Raw genomic sequence first — 24,031 nt, forward strand, 5'->3', positions numbered from 1 at the left:
TGATGAATGCACATAATCAGTTGTATCGCTCGTAAAGAGCATGCTTGGAGCAGGCTGATGACTCCTGTTAGAAGATTTTGGAACTATATAGAGTACATACCTCAAATATGATACTTGATATGTGCCCTCTTAAAGCTGTGAAGTCCTTGAATGTTCCATGTTCTGTGAAAGATGTATATATCAACATCATAATATCTTGACTGTAGGTTAGCATCTGGACTGTAGATCTTTTAAGGTCCAATCATAGAAGAAGTGGTTTATCACCTCGATGAAGATTTGGTCTTTATAGCTAATACCTTACACAACCCAAGGAGAAAGCCCAATGGAAAATCATAGGGTTTTACCTATAAAAACCTGTGTTGACAGTGACTGGAGAAATGTAGTGTTCACTGTAAATGTGTATTACCGACTTTGAGTGTGTTATATGTGCATTTATGAATGTACACATAAAATTCCTTTATTGTGTCAAATAGTTCTTTAGCTACAATTTCAGTGAGAATCCCCTCCCAGACTTGGTGCAGATATTGTACATTTCTTTCTGTGCATGATATATTTGGTTCATCAAACTGCAAGACATCTTAATGTATTTTGGCTTCTGAACTCGCAGTAAATTGGCGTTATGGTAACGAATGGTTTATGAATCTATTCAAATTAATCAGCACGTTTTGTTGCGGCTCACATTCATAATTCAACAAGATACCACTAGGGGTGTCCGGCATGTAGCTCACACCATCAGGGTGACACAGCCGAGCATTATTTCTCAAATTTTGTAGTTAATGCGAGACTGCTCAATCTCAAATGGTTCAATTGAGCATAATATTAATGTGTGGAATGGTATGATGAAAGTGGTTACTTCGATTTGTATTTTTGACGAGTGCACTTTAAGTTTTCAGTCTATACCTTTTGCTTATGCTTACAATTTTCTTCCAGCTTCACAATGTTCTGACTTCTGGACCTTTAAGTTTCTAAATGTTTAACCAAAAACTGATGCATAGATTGAACTCTTTTTCCTAATCCTCTTGTTCCACCGTGTATTTTAGTACAGTGTACCAAAAACTGACGCTTTTTTCTTCATTTAGCTAAGTCTGTATCTCATTGCATCATGATTTAAAATGACACTTGATCCTTCATTTGGATTGAGTCGGTCGTGAGATTTAACTCCTTCTTGAATTTGAAGCTGTCAATTCTCTAGTTTGCCATTCTTGATCAGAAAAAGTAATATGATGATATGAAATATAACCGGTTGCATCACTTACGTGGTCATTAACTCTGACTTTTTGTCTCAACACTGGTTAAGTCGAGCAAGTAAACTTAAATGCTAAGAACTCGCATGCATTTATCTGATAAAATTGAAGATGACAGCTTCGATCTTTTCTTATTGTTTTCTGTAGTAAATTATACTTCTTTTTAGTTTTATAATTATGAAGAATACTTTTTATAATTATGTTTACAATTATATTTCTTCAAAAAACTCAATAGCGCCAGAAACTAATTAGGAAAATTCAATGGGCTTGCAATGCTTCAGTTTTTCTTCCTTTTTTTGGTTGAAACATAAAGCATTCCACTTGAGTTGTGTGATTTTATCTTAGGTTTTGGGGTTGAGGGATAAAAGAGGAAGACTATTATATTTTGGGTTTAAAAAACTTTGTAAACTAATAGCTACTTGTCTGTATTCCTACTTTTCATGATTTACTTGTGAAATTTCACTCAAAATAGAAAATATAAAACCATATATCAAATTTCAAGAGTCATAAGAATCACAAGGATTGCCCAAATTAACATTTGAGCTAACCTTTACTAAGTTGATGAACCATAGAATATTAATTGTAACTTGTTTCTTTTTTGAATTAATTTTTCTTATATTATCTGTGTATATACTTACAGACCTATATGCATGTCGCATTATTTCAATTTGAATTTAAATACTGAATTTTTGTATACGTGACCTGCATCTAAATGCGTTAATGTATACATTCATCTAAATGCATTAATGTATAATGCATTAATGTATACATTGACCATGCATAAAAGATGTTAATGTACAAACGGAAAATTTATAAATATTCCTATACTTGTCAAGCATTTACAATGATATAATGACAGCACTTATCAGTTTACAATGAGATAAGATACGTTGAATTTGAACGAATCTAAATTAGTAAGTAATCTAATCCAAATCTTAATTGACCACTAATTTGAAAATTCAAAAGGTATTTACAAATGTCTTTAACTCAGTCCAACAAGAGTACGGTAGAGCAAATAGAATGGTGGAATGATCCACCTGATTTTGAACCACTAAACTTGCTGGATAATTCATTTGCAAGTTGATGCATCGAATCCTGCTTTGATGTCATAAAGAAACCAAGAAAAGAAAAAAGGTTCAATAGCAATATAGCACTCGTGGGATTGCTGTTTGAAATGTAAGTTAGATTAGTATTGCAATTGTCAAAAGTCAATTTGGGTAGCAAAGCCTCAGAGGAAATGATTTCATGTCCTTTTTTGTTTGTTCCAAAGTAATCTTAAACGAGAGGTTCCGTTGTTAACTTGTTAAGGATGTGATCATGCATCGTGGCTCCATAGTCAACTAGAGGAAAGAAGTGATACAAATTATGAAAAGGGGCAATTAAAATTCAAGCTTTTTCTTGTGTTTCAGGCTCTGAAAATTTTACCCTAATGATAATAATTAGGCAATAAGAAAAGCTAATACAGTAATTAACAGCAAAGTCAAATGCTGTAACGTGCTTTATTGGCAACCCTTTGGATTTTATCAGTTCAAAACCAATTACATTTGGGCATGACAGGATTTGTACACTAGTTCTGAATTTATGCACCCTCAATTATGGCCAAAGAAGAAAAAGGTGTACGCTTCAATATTTGGTCAAAAAATGGCCAACCTCAGTAACTGCTAAACGCCTAAACCAGATGTGCCTCCTTGAATTTTTGTTCTTCAAATATTTCTGCTGAATCGGATATTCAATGCAAACATATTGGAAAAATCACCCATCAAGAAAGATCACCTTTAAATACATCCCTCATATTTGATCTCTTGCAAACACACTTCTTTTATTATAAATATTAGTAAGTAACTAAAAAAAGTATCCTTTGTCTGCCCTAGCCGAAAAAACACACAGCCTCCTTAAATGTTATTATCAACCTGATTAAACAATTATTTTTGTATTTAAAAAACTTCCTTTTTCTAGATTTATACGTTTTATTATATTTCAGCCGTAAAATAGGTATTGATGATTTCAGAAATTTGAAGTTTCTCATAATATTACTTAACACCTCTAAAGTTTAAAAAATTTCATAAACTATTATTGCTAATTTATTAGAAGTTTTACATTAAACTTGAAAGTTCGTGCATATGCTCTCATAGCTTATAGCTTATGTATCATGTCTGACATCACCCAGTTCTCTCTTGTGACCGTCACGACCGTCGTCCACCTTAAAACTCCGATTTCCACAGGATCCAACTTTAACTTATCGTTTCGACCAAAAAAAAAAAAAAGAAGACCACACGACAGTTGTCCACCTCACACTTCCAAGGACCATTCTTTGTATTAATGCTTCCTTTTTTCTAAGAAGACAGTATAGCATATGTTGACAAGGGTTCTTAGAGGTGATGGGATGAACGAATTGTTGGTAATCTTACTCGTTAAACCATGCATGCAATTTCCATTTAAATTGAGTTAGGACGGTTTTGAGCGTCGAGCACTTTTGAAAGAAAGGATTGCTTTACAGGTACGTAATCCAAAAACAATAGGATTTGAAACTTAGAAAGTTGATAAGAAGGTGTTATATAATTAGAGAAAAATACAGTTTTGGTACCTAAATTTTGACGCACGAGCGGTTTTAGTCCACAAATTTTGGATGAAAACAAATTTGGTACCCGAACTTTCAAATTTTGAGCATATTAAGTACCCTTGACGATTTTTTCCCAAATTGTTACCGGAAACAGCTATGTGACTGTCACGTGTCCAGACAAAATGGAATAAAAAAATGTCAAAATGCAGTTTTGGTACCTAAACTTTGATGCACGAGCGATTTTAGTCCTCAAATTTTGGACAAAAACAAATTTGGTACTCGAACTTTCAAATTTTGAGCACATTAAGTATCCTTGACGATTTTTTTCCAAATTGTTACCGAAAAAAGCCATATGACAGTCATGTGGCCGGCCATAATTGTATAAAAAAAAGGCCAAAAAATGTCAAATGCCATTATAGTACTAAGTATTAAATACATTTTAATTGTGGCCTTTTTTGACATTTTTTGAGCCTTTTTTTTTATACAATTGTGGCCGGCCACATGACTATCATATGGCTTTTTTCGGTAACAATTTGGGAAAAAATCGTCAAGGGTACGTAATGTGTTCAAAATTTGAAAGTTCGGGTACCAAATTTGTTTTCGTTCAAAATTTGAGGACTAAAACCGCTCGTACGTCAAAGTTTAGGTACCAAAACTGCATTTTAACCTTTTTTTATTCCATTTTGGCTGGACACGTGACAGTCACATAGCTGTTTCCGGTAACAATTTGGGAAAAAATTGTCAATGGTACTTAATATGCTCAAAATTTAAAAGTTCGGGTACCAAATTTGTTTTCATCCAAAATTTGTGGATTAAAACCGCTCGTGTGTCAAAATTTAGATACCAAAACTGTATTTTTCTCTATATAATTATAAGGTACCTGTCATGGTGCGATATGTTGCACTACTGTCAATCATGTTTAACCAAATAAATAAAGTAATTCTATCATGTTTAGCAAGGGCGGAACTAGGGGGATGGGGAGTGGCCTCATCCCCCAAGTTTTATAAAATTTAATTTTCTTTTCCTGTAAAATTAAAATTTATAAAAATACTTTTTATAAATTTAAGCTCTCATCCTTGCAAAAGCCTAAAACATTTTAGTTTCCATGTTAAAGTTTAGGTATCCTAAAGGTTGCCCCCTCAAATTATATTTTCTTGTTTTGTCTATAACGTTTAGTACCTACTAGACAAATTAATAATTCTATTTTTTCATTGTCAAACCATCTATCTCAAAATTAACAAAATAAAAACTCTTTCACTGTCACTCATGTGGACCACATTGAATATATTCCGTCATAAAGAAGGCATGAGGGTCGTCCACAAGTGCAGATCCAATTGTACATCTGCAATACACGACATGGAATGTACCTATCTTTGAATTCCATAACCGTAGTTAGATTTTATAACACAAATCTTCGATAAGAAGAAAATCATGTGTACACGCACGTGTAAAGAAGTGATAAATCATTGGAGTTCACCTAGTGATCAAGAGAATACTCTTAGAATATTTTTTCACTGTCAAGTTCAGGATTCAAATTTCATGTTTGATAGTTGGAGGTAGGAAGTATATATGTAAAGAAGTGATATATTTTGATAATAGGTACTGTGGATTTTGATTGCGAGTTATTCAAGAAAAAACTTTTAGAATATTTCCTAGACACGTTTCTCATTTACCTGTTTACATTGTATAGATTACGTCACTAGAATGTATTTTTCTACAAATTCTCCCATCCAAATAGATCCAGTTCTTGATTTTTTCAAAACTAAACAAAAATTTGTATTGCTCAGAATCGATGATGGAAGAAGCTTGAGGAATAGAAGAACAAGTGAAGAATGGAAACAAGGGTACGGTAAAAATGAAAGTTTGAACATCATTGAATGGTCAAAGACTCAAAGCTGTCGTGGCTTAAATTTGAAGTCCCGGAGGGGGAGGAGAATTTGAAGTTCATGAATTGAGATCTTGATTTCAAATCTCTCTATTTTTCCCGCTTTTACGGCCCACAAATTTTCCCTGCTGAAGAAAAAAAAAGAGGGGATTAGTGTTTGTAAGCCTAAACATTTATTATGCTTGCCTTCAAGCACTTTGATATATATGAACATCGTACTCAACGATTGCCATCGAAGATTCCCCTCAGCCAATAAGTACAGAAATGAGTGATCATCTTTTTCTGCCTTTTAGGTGCCTTTCTATTCCCATTTCCCACTCAGCCGATAAGAATAGAAATGAGTGATCATCTTTTTCTGAGCTTTAGTTGCCTTTTTATTTCCTTTTGCCACGATAGTTGGGACCTCTTGGCTACTACTTTACAAATTGAAAAGGAACCTTGTGAAGGAAAAAAACAGAAAAGGAACCATGTGAAGCCTCAGTCGTTTCTGCTATTACTCTTTTTCTGGCACGATATTTATTCTTTTGGTCGAGAACGTAGTAATAGATACTGTTCAATTATATCTCAACATAAAGGGATAGTTTTAGAAATCTCCTCTAAGGTTTCTAACAATTTTATTTAGCACCCACAAATTTTTAAAAATTTCACTTGTCTCTCTTACTTGAAGTTTTTTTGTATCATTTATGACCATTTTAAAATATAATATTAAAAATTTATTTTGGGGGGAGAGAATACGATTTCATTCCAAACTTGCCCATTTTCTTGTGATTTCTTGATTGTAAAAATACAACTAATTTTTCTCTTAATTTTTGTAAATTGATCGATAAAATTTTAAAAATTGGTAACAAGATCGATAAACTCTTTAATAGTTTTTGTGTCATTGTTTTGAACAAGAAATGTTAAATTACTTAAACTTATGAATAATTTACAATACTCTTAAAAATAACTTGCAATAATTTACAATCAAAATATTACAACCATAATAATACCTTTTTGTACTAGCTTAAAAATAATACAAACAAATTTATATATAATTTTTAGCATGTTGTATGTTTTACTTTTTAAACCATCGAGTTAGACAAAAAATTAGAAAATTGAAAAAAAATGTAAATGATTTATAAAACGTCTTAAATTTACTCAAAGCACTTTACAGTAAAAAAAAAAACACTATATTCTGTCCAATAAGAATAAGTCTTCATATTTTTTGTTTTTATTTGTCATTAATATACTCAAGTTTTTGTAATAAAAAATAAGATAATAAAAGGGCAAATTTGGAACGAGATTATATTCACTCTCTCAAAATGGATTTTTTAATATTATATTTTTCAAATGGGTTGTAAATGATACAAAAAAATTTTAAGTAAGAGAGGCAAGTGAGATTTTTTAAAATTCAAAGGTGCTAAGTGAAACTGTCAAAGTTTCTGAAATTATCCCCAATATTAATAAGGAATACTTGGTACTGCAAATGAAGCAATTAAGTATGTCGTTTATGCAATTAACCTACAGTAGTTTTCTTTTTCTTTTTTTCTTGTGCCCTGAAATTTCTTTTTTATAATCAACAGAGATATCCACATTTTCTTGAAAACCTTGAAGCCATTTCAATACATATGGTGGATGACAAAGGATCCACCAATTGGTTCAGTGATACAATATTATGTACATACAGTTATAACACAGATACAATTGGTTCGGATTAACTCTACTTTGCACTTTTAAACTTATATCACTTTCTCACTTTGCACCATGAACTTCAATTTTGGATACTTTACACCTTAAACTCCTAATTTCAAGCACTTTGTACCCTATATTCTTAAATTTATTCCATTTAATTTCAATCAATTATTATATTCATAAAATTAATGAGATAGAGGGAGGTAAAAATTAATATAAATGTACTTTTGTTATAACACTGATTCCTTAATTTTTTTAATCATTGTTAGCACATTATCATTGATTTATATGGTCTTAATTGTTAGCAAAAATTAATGAGGTGAAAGATGGTGCAAATTAATGACAATATATTGTTTTATTTTTGCTATGATACTTTGATACCTTTTAATTACTTTCAGCATATTATCATTGATTTGTTGAGTTCTCTATGACATTAGTTTTGCAAAAGTTGTCAAATGGGACAAACTGGAGAGTTTAGGGTGTAAAATTATCCAAATTAACAGTTTATGATACAAAGTGTCCAAAATTGATTCAGAGTGTAAAGTGAAAGATTGATACAAGTTTGGAGGTGCAAAGTGGAGTTTGCCCCAATTGGTTCAGTACAACCAAATGTATCTACGGCCTAGTACAAATTATCTCACGTATCTATACTTCCTTCACTACTTTCAACGAAAGCATGTAAATTGTTTTCTCAATTAATTGAAGTTGATCCAAATTAAGTAAGTGTAAATCTTATACATACTGACAAAATAATAGTGCATGCACCATCATAGTTAGACATATATACATATACAAAATTTATATTTTAAATTAAAATTTAGATTACTTACCATATATCCAATTGTAATAATTTATACGTTATCAATGTATAGAGTGTTAATTCATTAATTATTATTTATCAGTAACATGATATATATACTAATCTTTCACTCCCGAGTCAGACACCATGGCAGATTGACCATGAGCAGGATTTTCAAATTGGGCAGCTTAATAAGAAACCCTAAGGTATGTTTGGTACCCCATAGAATTGGGGTTTAGAATTGGAATTGGAACCCCAATTCTAATTCTTGTGTTTGGATGCTGCCTTTTCCATAGAATTAGCATTGAATTCTAATTCCAAGAGGTTCCAATTCCATGAATTGAATTCTTTACCAGATCAAAAGAATTCTAATTCCAATTCCACAATTAAACGGGTCCAAACGCGGATCTAATTTGGATCAAAAATTAAAATCGGGTCAAGGGTATCGGCACCCCTCTCTTTCTATCTAACTCACCATTTTTCCTCAGCCGCATGTGCTCTCATTGCTCTTTCTATCGGGCCGCTCTCATTGCTCTTGGAAGTCCCCACTTGTACCTTTTCCGACCTAAGATCCTCAGGTAATCTTAACGCCAGATTCAGATGCATGATGAAGCCATCCATATCTTGTCGGATTATTTGTAATTTAAGGAAAAAAAAAAAGAGAGAAGAGGAAATGTTCTTGTGAATAGCCCATATCTTGTCCATCCTGATATTTTGTATTTTGTGGCTTTATTTGCAATTATAAGCAATTTATGAGTTGAGTGTTGACTGTATGCGGCAAATTGAAGCAAAATTCCATTTGGGCTTTTAGTTACTTTTAATTAATTGTGAAAATTGGAGTGCAAGATTATAATGTTGTTGCGAAAATGGGATGCAGGTAGAGTTTATGGGAGTGGGAGGAATCTGAATCCATTGTTGTGGACGTGGAATTCGAGTCCGAAATGGAATGGTGGATTTGGGAGATGCATTGAGGACTCGATTGGGAATGTGGATGTTGGTGGTGGTGTAGGTGTTTCCACCACAGCTACTAGTCATTGCTCAACTGTGGAGAGGCTGTACGCTTGGGAGAAGAAATTGTACCAGGAGGTCAAGGTACCTACTACCATCAGCTTTGTGTGCTACTAAATCGAGAATTGTGTGCTACTGCTTCTGGATTTTGGAACGGACCCCAACAGCAGAGGTATCTCCAACTTTCATACTGCTTTAAGTTATGACGTCCAAATACTGCTATGGGAACCCAACTTTGTGATGATATAGAAGCAGGAAAACAATTTAAACAATTCACCTCATTATCAAGAGGGCTGTCCTCCTTGCACCCCCCACATCATTTGTCGCAAACTAATGACAATTATAATTTGCATGCCCCTTCTTCATGTTTTATAACTACAGTAATGGCAGCAATAGTAAAAACTTAGCGAAATGTGGCTCCTAATACTCTCCAGGCGTCAGTTTTATTTATTAATTTGAGCCGTCTTTGATTTAATTGCTAGTACTGTATGATTTACCCCTCATCCTGTCCGAGTGCGGACTGTATGGGCTGGCCCTCTTGCATCAATGAGAAGTGAAAAATACCCTTTTGGTCATTCCGTACAAGTTGAAAATGGCTGGATCTGCATCTCCTAGACAACTGTAACACCAGTCTCATTTACTCTTTTAAAAGGTGTCTATATTTACTGCGATTGTCCATTTCATTTTGGTCTGCCTGTTGATCTGTATTTTTTTCATTTTGTATTTTGTTATTGCTGTTTTTGGGGGTTGTTGTACTCAAATCTTTTATAACTCCCTTCTCATATGGTTTGAGTTTTGGCTTTTTTAAGTGTAGAATTCTCCTTACTCATTAAAGAGACTAACATGCTCTCTACAAAATAATTGGTATCTTTGAGGCATAAATATCACTTCTGAATCTTGATGCCTTCTCTTAGTGAAAGTTCATTCGACATTTAAGGCAAATCATTTTTTTCTAGTTTTGTTTGAAGACAGCATAAGCAAAGAATTGGAATGTCCAGCCATAGTCATAGAACTTAAAATACAGGAATTCTGTTTACCTTTGATGGACGTTTCCCTTTATTTACTCTTCAATGATATGAAATCAATGTCCAGCCCAACACGTTTTTAAGTTTAGAGATCGATTGCCTTTCATGACTAGGTGCATATTTGCCTTTCATTTTTAGTTCTATAATGCAGTAGCTATTAAATATGTTCTTAAGAACATGACATTGTGATGTTTTTCTGGTGCATATCTGCCTCAGATATGGCATCTGAAGCAACATCTCAGTCAAAAGGGAAAGGCAAAGGGTATTTCACTTGGACTCCTGAAATGGATCGTGTAATGGGCACCTGTTTTATTGACCAAATGAACCAAGGAAACAAATTGGATGGTAAATGTGCATGGAAGACAGCAGCCTACACCGTAGTAATGAATGCTTTATTCGATAAGCTCAATATATCTGTGACAAAGGCTAATATTTTATCTCGTTTCAAGACATGGGAGAAACACTATGACATCCTATACCCACTGCTCCAGTCATGTAACTCTGGGTCTGCGATAATATGGGACTACTCTAGAGGTAGAATTGATGTTCGTGATGAGGATGTATGGAATGCTCGAGTAAGTGAGAATCCAAAAATTCTTCCTTATAGAAAAAAAATTGTGGTTGAAAATTGGGAGGATATCTGTACACTGTTTTCACAAGATCGTGCAAATGGAGAGGGTGCCCAAACTGTTTTTGAGGCTAATGTTGAAACTGAAGTTGAAGAGTCTGCTAATGTAGAGGAATCATTTGAGACTGATTCACGATCTTTAGAAGATGAAGTTATGAATGCACTGCTAGCTCGACAACGGTCAAAATCAAAAGCTTCATCTTCAACAAATGATCGTGGCACAAAGAGAAAACTAACGAGCTCTCAAGTACTTTACAAGGTGTTGGGACGAATGGCAGATTCACTGGATAAGTACTTAAATTCAGAATGTTCAAAAGTTACAACTAAAATGGTGGAAGACGAGTTATCTAAAATTGAATTGGATAGATTTCAATTGTTGAAGGGTATTGATTTACTTATGAATGACAGGACAAAGTATGACACTTTTTCTGGTCTTCAAGATGACTTAAAAAAGGATTGGCTATTGATGCACATTGGTAATTGATTTTTTTTTTTTTGGTAATCTCCAGTTGAAGTTGTTTTTGTAGAAGAAGTTGAGCTATTTTCTATTTGTTTTTGGGATGATAAGAATGGAACATTGGATCTTTTGTCTGATGAACTAGCATTTTTTATATTGAGATTAACATAGCTGCCTGGGTTGATGCCCTGACTTGTCCTTGAGCTGCACGAAGCTTTGCATTCTTTCTCAAAGTTAAGGAGCTTTTGTATAAGTGCTCTTCCTGTATTCTGTCGGTTTTTAGCTGTACTTGTCAGTGCTTAATTTCAGATAAGACTCATGCATTAGTTTGATCCTTTTCTGGAGCAACGAATATATTGATGGATGGAGTTCTTTCTTTGTTGGATGGCAAATTTCAAAGTCTTCATTCACTGTCAAGGGCTAGCCAGGATTCGTAGTGCTCTAAAACGTCTAGATGATTTGGAAATGTTGCAGCACCTTTCCCTGTTTCTGATGATATCTCTATCTGTCATGAACCACTTAGATAATCTTTATCATTTGTCACATGTAACCTGCTTGCTTCATCACTCGACTTTATTTCCACGTTCCAACTTCCAACTTCTAGAATATCAAGAGAAAAAAAACCACCTTATTCTAGTCCCATCATTTTGGCATTTTCAAGTTAGAAAGTTTTTGTTTTTCCAAGTAGTAGTAATACCTGTACACATTTGGCTGAGGGAGGATAAGTCCCTAACCTTAGAAGCATGTAAATCTAAAGTCACATTTTTTTTAGACGTTTAAAACAAAAAGTCTAGAACTTTTTGGCCAGGACAAACAATGAGAGAGAGAGAGAGAGTACTTCATTGATTGCCCATTTTCTTTCGAATTAATCTTACAATTTGGTTTCACCAAAAAAGTCGATTTGTATATTTTGTCTTCTTTTTCACTATTTTCTTCGGTCAGGTAATTTGTGAGTAATTCACTGTCCGATATTCTACCATGTTTTAAGAAATATGCTAGTGTCATTGGGGATTTACTTTTAAGGGCTTGAGGTCCAGTTTTGGTTGGATGCCAATATCTATACCATACGTTGAACAAAAGAAATTGACATAAAAGTGGAAAAAAATAAATTATTAAAGGCACAAATTGGTTTTTACTTTTAAATAAATCTTTAATAAAAATTAGCTAAATGTAAAGAAAAAAATTATTATATAGAAAAAAGGAAAAAAAGAAAAATTTTATGTAAGCAAATGTTTCATGAAAACAATTCTAATTCCTAATGAATTCTTTTCTCATGCAAACAAAGGATTTGGAATTCCAAATAAATTCCGTATCAATTCTATGCATTTCCCAAACGAAAGAATTGGAATAACTTGGAATTCCAATTCATAGAATTCCAATTCTATAGAATTCCAATTCTAATTCAATTCTAATTCTATAAAACCAAACGCACCCTAAGCCACATTCCATCTTCCGTTTGAAAAGTCCAACCCAATCTAGCTACTTATGTGTAAACTTGTACACCATTCATCGTCCGTTTGAAAAAGTCGAACCCAATCTAGCTACTTATGTGTAAACTTGTACGAATCTGCTGAGCTATACTCAAAAACCCATTATTCAGTTTCAAATCCGCTGATAGCATGCTGGAACACAAGTACGTAAGGGGATCATATTCTGGTATTGTAGTTTATCATGATTTTCTTCAGGAAAAGACTTAAACCCACCTGCAAAGACTTAAACCCCACCTGCACTAGGGTACAACAAACAAAGGTGAGTTGGATATACTTCCGTATGACTGCAGAACTCATTTCCACAATGCGATTTTGATGCAGCAATAAGAAATTATATCAAACTTGAAATCAGTCATCCTTTGGGGTTCTATAAATACCATCCTCCCTGTCAGTTATGGACACATTCCTGCCTAGCTACTTTTAGTTTCAGCCAACTACATATTCATTCCTAGCTCAACTGAAATTAAACTTTCCATGGCATACCAGAGCGCCTACAATATGAATTACCAGATACTACTATGCTTGGTACTCTTCTCCCTAGGCCTTCTCCTACCACTGCCATCCCATTCTGCTGATCCAAGCCCATTGCAAGATTTCTGCGTTGCAGATCTTAATTCCTCTTTATACATTAATGGCTTTCCGTGCAAAAACCCTGATAATGTATCTTCACAAGACTTCTTCGCCAATGGGTTCCAACAAAGTCCAGGAGAATTCAATATTTTTGACGTCAATGTCACTCGTCAAGATGTTCATCGATTTCCAGGACTCAACACTCTGGGGATGTCAATGAACCGAGTGGTTTTGAAGCCTGGAGGGCTGAATGAACCCCACGTCCACCCTCGTGCATCCGAGCTGGCTCTAGTCATGGATGGAAATCTGTTTGTAGGCTTTGTGACAACCGGAAACGTTTTCTACTGGAAAATTGTGACTTCAGGAGAGTTGTTTGTGATTCCTCCTGGGCTAGTGCACTTCCAACTGAATATTGGACACGAGAACGCACGCTTCTTCGCCTCGTTCAACAGTCAAAATCCAGGGATTCAGTTCGCCCCCCTTGCTCTTTTTAACTCCAAACCTTCGATTCCTGATCTCGTGTTGAGTAAAGCATTTCAAGTAAATCAAAGTATCATTGAGCTCATTAAGTCTAGGTTTGCAACTGTGTCGACTGTGTCGACGGTGCTTAAGTCATCTTACTAACATCCTATTCCAGGGTGTTGTTCATTATTGTTGGCATATTAAACCAGGGTCAAAAAATAAAAATTTCTATACTATCGTTTAGTGGTATTTTGGTCAAGAAGTTTAAAGTAGCTCTGTTGGAGCAAGTTATGGTATTGTTACTGTTTACCAGCTAGTATTGTATTAAATAATTTCTTATGGTTGTCAATAGTCATATTATTGTATTCAGTTGAAAAGAATGAAATTTTAGAAGTTTTGTTGTTGTATGTGTGTAATAAAGCCTTCCTATATATATTGGTTTTGTGAAATTTATCTCCAATAGTTTTTTTGGTATAATTGTTGAGGTTCTACATCTAGTATCAGAGCTATAGATTCATGAAATTGATCTTGGAGTAAGTTATGCATTGCTTAGTCGATCGCATAAGGCCATGAGGTTGGTTTGGAGTATTTAATTGGTCAAAATTTGGCCATAAAATTGGTCTGCAAATTATTAGTTTGATTGTGGATGTTGCAATAGAGATTGGTTAAGAATTCTGTTATTGATTATCAAAATCACAAATTGATAAATTATCAATGAATTGACATAAAAAAAACAGGTGCTTGGATTATTGTAGCAATTTAAAAACAAATTAAGTGGCAGGATGAACTTGTCCAGATGCGTGGAACACTGCAGCAACAAAAGGTTTTGAAGATTTAGAATTCAATTGATATTAATGGACTTTGCTAGGGAGATTATTATTTGTGAACCTGATTCAAGGGTGAGTTCGATTTAAAAGAAATAATGTTGACATGGTATATCAAGGTTTAAAATTTGAAGTTTATATACTATTTTTTAGTAGTATTTTGGTCACAAAAGTTTTTAGTAGTTTTATTAAAATCTAGGTATGGTAATTTCACTATTTTGGAATTTCTACTGTATTAGATAATTCTTGTGGATGTCAATCACGTAGTCTATAAGTAGGGAGTTATATACTTATATTATTGTATTCAGTTGAAAAGAGTGAAAATTGCATAGCCTTGTTATTATGGTATTATTAATATTATATTATTGATATTATTACCCTTTTCTCACATAGGTATATCTGTTAATTAGCATTCCATATGTATTAATTTTGTGAAATTTTTCTCATATAGTTTTTTTGGTATAATTGTTGGGATCTACAATTCTTATAGCCTATTTGAGACAACAATATTAATTAAACAATAAATTGAATAAAATTATATAATAAAAGATTAATGAAATGTGATTTTAAGGAGGTGTTATCGGAGATTTTAGTACAAATATGTAAATGTTGATGTTTAAAATGTATAAGCTTTTTTCACACTAATTAATCTTTGTAGAGTTGGAAGTAATTAATTTAAAAAGATATTAATTTTCTATGAAAATAAAAGATATACACTATATTTGGCAATAGTGAAATTAATTTTTTTTGGTATAATTTAAAAACGTTATATTCTTGCTTAAGCTTTTTGAAGTAGGACAATTAGTTAAACTCTTTGTTTATATAACAGAGTTGTGGTAAAAAAATTTCCACTTTTATCATTATCTCTGTAAAGTAATCATGTGTTGATGCCTATTAGTTTGTTAAAATTTATTAAATTTATAATATCTTACGTACAAAAACATTTTGCAAATAGCAGTATGCATTATTTATTATTTTCAACTAGAAGGAATGTTAATGTAGAAAATTTTACTTCGGGAGACTTATTGATAAGTTAGTTTAACTAAATTTTTTTTCCTACTCAAAGGAAGCATAAAAGTAAAATAATTTACTTGGATAGGCTTTTCAATAATTGATTTAATGAAATACTTTTTGCCTAAAATATAGGGATTTAAGCATTTGAACTAAAGTAACAAATAATGAATATATAACATTAGTTAAATTTATTAAAGAATAAAATAAATTCACAAATCTTAAGAAATAACACATAGCAAAGTATTGGAAAGGTTCTAGGAGATATGGATGGATGAATAGTATATATTACTAGCTTTTTAACTAGTGCTATGCACAAGAATTAAAAACTTTTTTAAAAAAATTAAAATTTAAAATAAATATATAATAATCAATAAAAAATTATCTAAAATCCTTACAATGAATGCAAAAAACTAAGAGTGCATCAAATTTTTGTACAATTGTATAAATATTAATTCTTATCTAAAATTGTGATTATGCTTGAAAGATGTAGGCATATTTTTCTCTAACATTTAACTTTTAACATTGTTTTCAACAATTGTAACTACAACTCTTTTCAGGACCTTTGCACATATACTTGAAAATATACGTACTTGCTTCATTCTTGTGTTTAAATAGAGGGATACATTTGATTGAATTTGTTGAAATCAAGATAAAAAACCAAAGTCTATTATAATTTATTGAAATTTTCTATATAAGGTACCCAATGTAAATTTGTTTGGATAAATTTTTATTTTATTAGAAAATAAGAAGTCAAGAATAAGTTAAATAATTAAAACATTAAATTAGATTATTTTATTTTAACAATTTGACAATCTCCATAAATTCAAACCCTCATATTGCATTATAATGTTAATAAATATTTTTTTAAAAAAAATTTCTAGTAGGGATTAAGGAAGGAGTGGAGTATAAGAAGCACTCGGAAAGGAAATTTCCGTTTTAGCCACTAGAAATATTTATTAACTATAAGATGAATTAGAAATATTTAGAAAGCCACTAGGCATATTTTAAAAAGCCGCAGGGAGGTTATTTATACAATTGGGGAATACCGTGATAGCCATCCAAAATGCTCTTTATAGTTTTTATATATATGTAAGACTAGGAGGTGATCACCGTGCAAATGCACGGTGTTAATGCCCAATATTGCTTTGTGCCCAGGATTATTTAGCAGCAATGTAAATTGTGCTTGAAAATAAATTATACAATACTAAGTAAACTATGATTGCAAATCATCTATGTCAAGAACTTGGTTTTAGGTCAAAATAATAATTAATACAGGAGTTAAAATGGTCTTCCCAAATGTTTATTAAATACCATGAATTAGGAAGCACATTATAGAATATAAATTACATTCAAAGTACATAATCCAATTTGATAAAATTATAAAAAGAACGAAAGAACTTAGTGTCAAGATTGGAACAAAATCAGCTTTCAAGGCTCCAATAACTACTCAAAGAGGAATAGGCTAAGCTGTATCGATATCTGCCAATCCTATTTGCAGCATTCTCTCGATCATTCTTGTGGCTGCTGCCATTTATTTGCCTGTTAAACAGTGGGAGAGGATTAACAAGGAATGATTTCAAGTGTCTGTAAAGCTTCTTGGACGTCTCTATATTGATTGCATACCCTGCATTCTTTATTATTATCAGTTCTAAATATTGAGGCTATTGAAGTTCGCATTGTCAATGCCGAAAATTTCAACCAAATATGAGAATTCATTATAGTGAAGGCAACTTCTTTAAGTGCCCTAAACTTGGGACAGGAAGGTTTGATGCAGCACATGAGCATTCTTCCATGCAAGTTAGACGCAACAAAGCTGGTCAAATTAAGTTTTTAGCAATAATTAAGATAAAGAACCATGATTTAAATTTTATACAATAATTAGAAAAAAGGTAAGAAAAGGTCTGCGAAAATAGATGAGATGTCAATATCTACTTATGTACCTAGGTAAAAGGTGAACAACAGAGTGACAATATCTGCATAAAACTTCCTATGTGTATTGAAAATTATTAGGCCGTTCACAGTTTGGACAGGCCAAATAAAAATCTCTGTCATTCTTAAAACTCATTTCAACACAAGCTGTGATCCATGCTATGCCTGTTTTCCATTAAACAGAAATAAGAAAGAAGCAGAATGAGAACAAATTCAGAGTATACATAGAGAGAGTAGCTTTAACGATGAAAGGATTAATGAGTCCTACAAACCCTGATGCAGTAGCTTAGCTATATGTTAACAAGCTACATACCTTTAATGATGAAAGAATTAAAGAGCCTTACAATTAAAGTTACCTTTGTTGCACCATAGGTGAACACATGAGAGAATTTCGAACCACCCCAAGCAAGTGGACAACAACGCAATGCACCGCATGAAAGGACACATAGAATCACATAAGATTTCCACTAATACACAAGAAATCAGAAGGGGAAAAATTACAAAGAATAAATTAGAATTTTTGTAAAGTTTTTGTACTCCCTATAACAACATAACAAACTTTCCAAACAATTTGATATGATAATTACACATCATCCCTAACCAAGTAGCAGATATAGTAGAATCATTTTTAAAAAAAAAGCTTTTCTAAAAATGTGACAAAAACACTAAGATAACATGAAGCCACCAATCCTTGTCTTTCTGAAGGATGACTTACATCTGATAATATACCGAAAGGTGCAAAATAATCAATTTTAAAACAGGTGAGCTAAACCAAAACAAAGTAAAAATACTGAGAAAAGAGCCTCATTTCATTCTTTCCATTTGTCAAACTATCACAGTTCGCTTTCGCTGCATAAAAAGAGCATTATTTCTATAATTCTAAATGCTTTATTTCTATCACAGTTCACCACATATTCAACAAAAAAAATTGCAGCAGAAGATAAAACAGAGAAAAGCAAAAAAAAAAAAAACACTTTTGAGACCTAAGAAACAGAGATTGTACAAACAAAGATGAAAAGTGCTTTATTTCTATAATTCTAAAAAACTCAGAAAACCCAAAACAATGCCATTCATGAGCCACGACAGCAACAAACATCTATGCAAGAAAAAATAGCAAATAGTAAAAAAAAAAAAACCTGCCATCAACTGCTGTTCATTCTTCTTCTTTCGCATAGCTACTTTTCTTGCCAATGTCAGCCCAAGGAAAAATCACAAAAAATACCAGAAAAAAATGAAGACAAACCTGAAGCCAACTGTGTCAATCAATGTGGTCAATCAAAGTGAAAGACAATAAAAAATACTTATCTTAAAAATTGGTCTTAAATTTTGTTTCAGGGTTGCTCCTATTTAATATTCACAAAAATTACATGAATTACTAATGAGCTACCATATGAAAAAAACAAAGATGATTTTTCTGAACAGGGCGGCTCACAAAAAAGTCCAAGCGTGACTAACCGGTGATCCTAGCGAGCAAATGCAACAATTTTGCCATCTGGCCGGATTGATGTTCCTGCTATTCCAGGTCGCTCCAATGTAATTTCTTTCTTGACCAGTGCTGATCCCTATATCGCAAGCCGGTAGAAAGATGCATAACTTAGAAATTTGAAATTTAAGACATTAAAAATGACCAAAAGTCTCTTCCTCCTACCCGCTGGCCGCTGCTCAAAGAAATATTGCATGTCAATGATGCCTATCACATGCAGCTCAAGTTCAAACTACAATTCAATCATCATTTTAGCCCAACTGCAATTTAAATCCTTCAAAATTGCAAACCAGGAAGTTCTGAACTTGTTTTTAAGTAAGGTGCATCTGACACATTACAAACGAGCATAACATCTCGTGATCACTTGGCATTTGCCAGACGAGGAGGAGACTATTATGAGACCACTTGGAAGTCAAGAATGCAAAATTAAGAAAAACAGTAATCCTCACACTAAGAAAATTAAAGTTCAAAATAGGCACCTTCTGATGTTAAATAGTCACCAATTGCAAAACAAAAGATTGTTGGATTGAGGTATATTAGCATCAAATTTACTTCAAGAATAGGAAATGAAAACACCATAGAGGAGTTGTAAACAAATGGCACGTGATATTTTTATCTTCTCTTATATTTCTTTTTTGCAAGGCAAAGGCAGCAATGACTAACAGCAGCATGCCACATCCTGTTAGCTGAAAGTGTAAAGATGCCATGCAATAAAGTGACTTAACATGCTAGGGATAAGAATTTATCAAGCTTGAATTTACCAATTGATAATCCAAATAGAAAAACACAAGTTTTTCATCAGCAGCTCCAGAGATACCACCACTGCATGCCCCATCAATACAAAGGCTCAAAACTGCAAAAAAGGAACGAGATCTCAATTTTTTTTGTTGGGTTTCTTGGGGAGAGAGAAGTCGCAATCAACAAATAACATGATGTATATGGAGCCAGCACCACTATACCTGGTTCTTTATGAAACTTAACAGAATTCATTGGAACCCCTGGATTCCTTACATCCCACCAGGCCATGGAACCATCCTCATATCTAAAATATTGAAAATATAAAGGGAGTGAATAAACTTCATTTGATAGTTCAAGAATTTCAATCAGATGTAAGGTACATCTGCTCTATGCAGACTCTAAGCAACTGTTCCAGTGACATCAAGCATCTACCAATCACAGCAACTAAAAAAATAATAAAGCCATTTAATCAGATAAAATGCAGCAAACAATCATAGAGACATGGTTTTTTAGGGGAAACAAGGTTGTCGATTGTACCATTTTTGTGACAAGAATCATAATTCCAAGACCAAAGAATGACAAAGAAAAGGCTGGATGTTATATATCAATAAACGGGCCATACTTTATGTATCCTTTTTCAAAAAAAAAAAACCATGAAGCTTTGACCAAAAGTTTCTTGTTCATATGGTGACCTTGCTCCATATCTAAAAGCTAAGATTTTTGGTAAGGAGTAGTAACCTGAATGCAAAAAAAGTTTGGGTGATTTTTATCAGTTAAGATGAGCGACAGAGGTGGGAGTAGCTTCAACCAATTAATCATTCTTTAAGGAAACCTGAACCACACTCATCAGGAAATATCCAATGATAAAGATAGCATTCATGGGTTTCCCCAATCATTTGTTGTCATGCCATCATGAGCACAAGCCCTTCTCCCAATTCTATAAGCCTTTCCACCGTATTGCAATAGAAGCTGAGTCCGAAGGCAGAAAAAAGATGAGCAAATAAAATGAGGACATACCCGGTCAAAACATTTAGGTAGCCCTATGATTCAGGAGATAAAAATGCTTGAAGCGCCATGCACATTCCTGGGGTCAAATATCAAATTAGGGGCAGATAGACAGAACTTCCTGCATGGAAAAAAAAGGGAGAAAACCACACATTGTCACACTTTCATTAACATAGAAAAGAAGAAGGGGGAGGGGGGTACGCAAAAAAATAAATAAGATGAGCCTTCAGTATATATGAAATAAATAGAAATTACAAGCAAATTTTATTTCCATGATAGTAATCCAGAGCATTCAACAGGTCACTTTTGCAAAGAAAGTGCAGGTCATCATTTAAAGAGTCAAAGTTTAAGAAAGTGAGAGACCATTTACATGGTGAGAAAAAAAATGGAGAATGCCAAACAACTAAGACAAAACCCCTCCATGGTCCAAGTCCTCGGAGCTAAAATCTTAGATCATTAATGATTGTAGGGATAAACTAAAACTAAAAGGATCCATGGTCATAAAAATATGGGGTAAAGCACTTTTGATATTTGAGATTTAAAAATCGAACCACAAAAAAAATCAAAATATAACTAATAAAAAATTAAAGAAATTTCAAGAAAAGGAAAAATTATCAAAAAAAATAAAAATAAAAAAGAACCTTCACAGAAGATCTCATCACCAGGTCCAGAAGGCAGTGATGGAAAAACTAATTACCAACAGAGACCCGTATATACAGAGAGAGAGAGTGAGAGAGAGAGAGAGAGAGGGAGAGAATCAGGGCGAGCACAAAAAATTGATAGATTCAGATAGAAAACTCTGTATTTTTAGAGCCATCATAGTATAAAATTTTCCCGAATTGTGGGGAAAAAATTATCAGGCGCTTTAGGAATCCACATGCCTATCAAGTTTTGGCCGCTACAAGCCCTAGAATTTCAGACCTTCTTCAATCTCTTTTTTTCATCCTCTTCTTCGTCAACCATGTCCCTGAGCCTAGTAATTTTCGAGAAATCGCAGCAAAACTCTCCTATTCTCAGGCTGCTGGGGTCTCAAATCACCAGCAAACACAGCAAGCAAGTAGGAGCAAAAAGAAACCAGCATAGGATGAAATGATGAGAAACAAACCAAATGGAACCCAAAAGAAAAACTTCAACACAAAACCCCTATATTTCCTCTTCTTAGAGGGTGTTGAAGATTTTTTGAGTAACCCCAAAAAAAATTACAGGAAAGTCACGGCAACAAAAATGGAAGAAACTATGCATAAAAAAAAAGGAAAATGAAGGGGAGAAAATAAAACTTGTGAGTAGCCAAACAAAAAAAAGACCCATAAAGAGACTCGAGGGAGGGAGGAAGATGAAGAAGAACAAGAGAGAGAATCGAGAGTGAAAGGGGAAGAAGATTACCAACCATTTTCTATCTCGAGCCCATCGTCCATCAAATTCTAAGCACCCACTCATCAGAAGAAGAAATAAATCTGGACCCTCCAATCGAGATTACAATCTCTCCCAAGTACAATCAAATGCCGGAAATTGAGGAGAGACTTCTGGGTCTCATGGAAAAAATGGAGTTTTGTCTAGAGGACAAAATGGAGTTCTGTATAGGAACCAGTCTTCAAGACCTCTTGACATTGATTGATGCTGCTACGTTTTGAAAGACAGAAAAAAAAAAAAAAAAGAAGAAGAAGGAACAGACGACGTCGTCGTTTGGTTTATCGGAGGAAAGAAGAAAAGCCCTCAAACAAATACAAGAGGGAGGACAACCAAGTGGCATATCACCTCCAGCCAATCTCCAGTTGCCACATGGGCGGACGACCATCCAACGTGGCAGGGGGCGGTTCCCTCTTTATCTATATTGTTAATAACCTCATAAAGTTTACCCTGGTCTAAACAGATGATAACTATTCTAGGGCGTTTCTGTCCTTTTACTTAAAATTACGTGTTTGCCCTTCTAAACATAATAGGCTTCCAGAACAGTAGCTCACTATTTGGGCTGAATTTTGGTTTTTCACCTGCACTTTTTCTTCTGTTCATCCGCGTCTTTCCCTTCCTCCTCTGTACCATCCCTTGATGCTTCTTTTGACTTTTGGTTTTAGCCTACCATCTTTCTGCTTCTTTCCTGTTTCTTTCCTGTAGATTTCTTTTTCCTCTCATCAGACGAAAGGAAGAAGCTGCAGTTCAACTGCTTTAGCAGATGGTGTCTTCTCCTTTATTCAATGTCAAATAAACTCTTTTTTTCTGTAATTTCTTGCTCAGAATTTGCTTACCCACGGGATAATTCTACTTGGAAGGAGGAAAATGGGGAACTTTTGGTTAGATTAGGTTGTACTTCTTGGCCAAAAAATCAGCAAATTTTTCCCCAAATTATGCGTAGCCTTCGGATTCATCTTATAGATAATTCTTACAGGATGGCATTTTGGGGAATATTATCCCCCAACTACAGCCGACTTTGTAGCCACGGGATGCTTTTCTTCTTTGGTTGACTTTTATAGATAAATTTGAGTCTTGGTTTTGATTGTCAAAATTCCTTTTTTTCCTATTTTATTAGTTTCAGTGTAGCTGAATGTGTTCTTCTAAACTTTTAATACAAATTTAGCCCCATTTTTAAATATGATTACAACATGTTTTGATCCTTTCGATATTACTCTAATGACTAAAATAAGTTCTGGAGTAATTTTTTTCATTATCTAAACATTCAATGCATTGCTTTTTAGTTTTTTTTTTTCTCTTCTTATTTTATGACTGACGACATGGAAAATTTGTAGGAGAGTATGGGAGGATTTGGGTTTTTTTGAATTTCCCTTCTCCAGAATTCTGTTATTTCTACTTGAAGTTGGCTTGAAGGTAAGATTTTTTTCCCCTTTTCTAACTCTTAAGAAATTAAGTGAATGACTTCTCTTTATGGGACAACCATTCTACTAAAAGCAATTTGTGTTCTTTGTTCTCTGTTTTACAGATGGCTAGGTGCCATGGAAGCAATCATTCTACTGAAAGCCATTTTTACATTTTCTTCTCTGTTGTACAAATGTTCCTTTTCTTTCATGTAAAAAATAATATTCTAAGCTGAAGGTGAATGAATGTAATCCCCAGAAACTAGTATATTCATTGTAAAGGTGTATGAATTTATACTTTTTAAATGGAAAGGATATTATGTAATTTCATTTAAAAAGTAAGGTTCTACCTTTGCTTCTTTATTCTTACTCTTATTGATTAAACATTTACAAATGCAACATAGTATAGGATATTTTGATTTTCATTGGAGA

General features: G+C 33.5%; 3 protein-coding genes across 19 annotated transcripts; 2 read left to right on the forward strand and 1 right to left on the reverse strand.

Annotated features, from left to right (window-relative positions):
• Positions 1-8,598: 8,598 nt before the first annotated feature.
• On the forward strand, positions 8,599-11,480 carry LOC113727168 (uncharacterized). The gene is made up of 3 exons (XM_027251180.2): positions 8,599-8,737; positions 9,037-9,339; positions 10,409-11,480. The coding sequence occupies exon 3, from the start codon at positions 10,411-10,413 to the stop codon at positions 11,302-11,304; it is 894 nt and encodes a 297-aa protein (XP_027106981.1). The 5' UTR covers positions 8,599-8,737; positions 9,037-9,339; positions 10,409-10,410; the 3' UTR covers positions 11,305-11,480.
• Positions 11,481-13,241: 1,761 nt separating this feature from the next.
• Positions 13,242-13,961, forward strand: LOC113724245 (germin-like protein subfamily T member 1). Its single transcript, XM_027247167.1, has one exon. The coding sequence runs from the start codon at positions 13,242-13,244 to the stop codon at positions 13,959-13,961; it is 720 nt and encodes a 239-aa protein (XP_027102968.1).
• Positions 13,962-16,915: 2,954 nt separating this feature from the next.
• On the reverse strand, positions 16,916-22,639 carry LOC113727169 (protein DECREASED SIZE EXCLUSION LIMIT 1-like). 17 transcript variants are annotated; one of them, XR_011839315.1, is made up of 7 exons: positions 22,180-22,639; positions 20,805-20,913; positions 20,009-20,091; positions 19,811-19,902; positions 19,022-19,128; positions 18,703-18,909; positions 16,916-17,176 (listed from the first exon to the last, which is right to left on the reverse strand). XR_011839315.1 is itself a non-coding variant. In XM_072075683.1 (6 exons), the coding sequence occupies exons 3-5, from the start codon at positions 20,073-20,075 to the stop codon at positions 19,030-19,032; spliced, it is 258 nt and encodes an 85-aa protein (XP_071931784.1). In that variant the 5' UTR covers positions 20,076-20,091; positions 20,805-20,871; positions 22,180-22,639; the 3' UTR covers positions 16,916-18,909; positions 19,022-19,029. The 17 variants fall into 17 exon arrangements, 7 of the variants coding, with proteins under 7 accessions (XP_071931784.1, XP_071931787.1, XP_071931786.1 ...); XR_011839312.1 differs by having other exon boundaries at positions 16,916-17,731; XR_011839308.1 differs by having other exon boundaries at positions 16,916-17,922.
• Positions 22,640-24,031: the final 1,392 nt, after the last annotated feature.

Source organism: Coffea arabica, chromosome 2c, assembly GCF_036785885.1.
Source record: "Coffea arabica cultivar ET-39 chromosome 2c, Coffea Arabica ET-39 HiFi, whole genome shotgun sequence".
Lineage (NCBI taxonomy): Eukaryota > Viridiplantae > Streptophyta > Magnoliopsida > Gentianales > Rubiaceae > Coffea > Coffea arabica.

Bases quoted from the DNA above. Each gene is read 5' to 3' on its own strand.
- LOC113727168 (XM_027251180.2), top strand. From the start codon at position 10,411: ATGGCATCTGAAGCAACATCTCAGTCAAAAGGGAAAGGCAAAGGGTAT.
- LOC113724245 (XM_027247167.1), top strand. From the start codon at position 13,242: ATGGCATACCAGAGCGCCTACAATATGAATTACCAGATACTACTATGC.
- LOC113727169 (XM_072075683.1), bottom strand. From the start codon at position 20,075: ATGGCCTGGTGGGATGTAAGGAATCCAGGGGTTCCAATGAATTCTGTT. The intron at 19,903-20,008 runs GTATAGTGGTGC...CCTTTTTTGCAG, and splicing joins TAAGTTTCATAAAGAACCAG to TTTTGAGCCTTTGTATTGAT. The intron at 19,129-19,810 runs GTAAATTCAAGC...CTTGCGATATAG, and splicing joins TCTATTTGGATTATCAATTG to GGATCAGCACTGGTCAAGAA.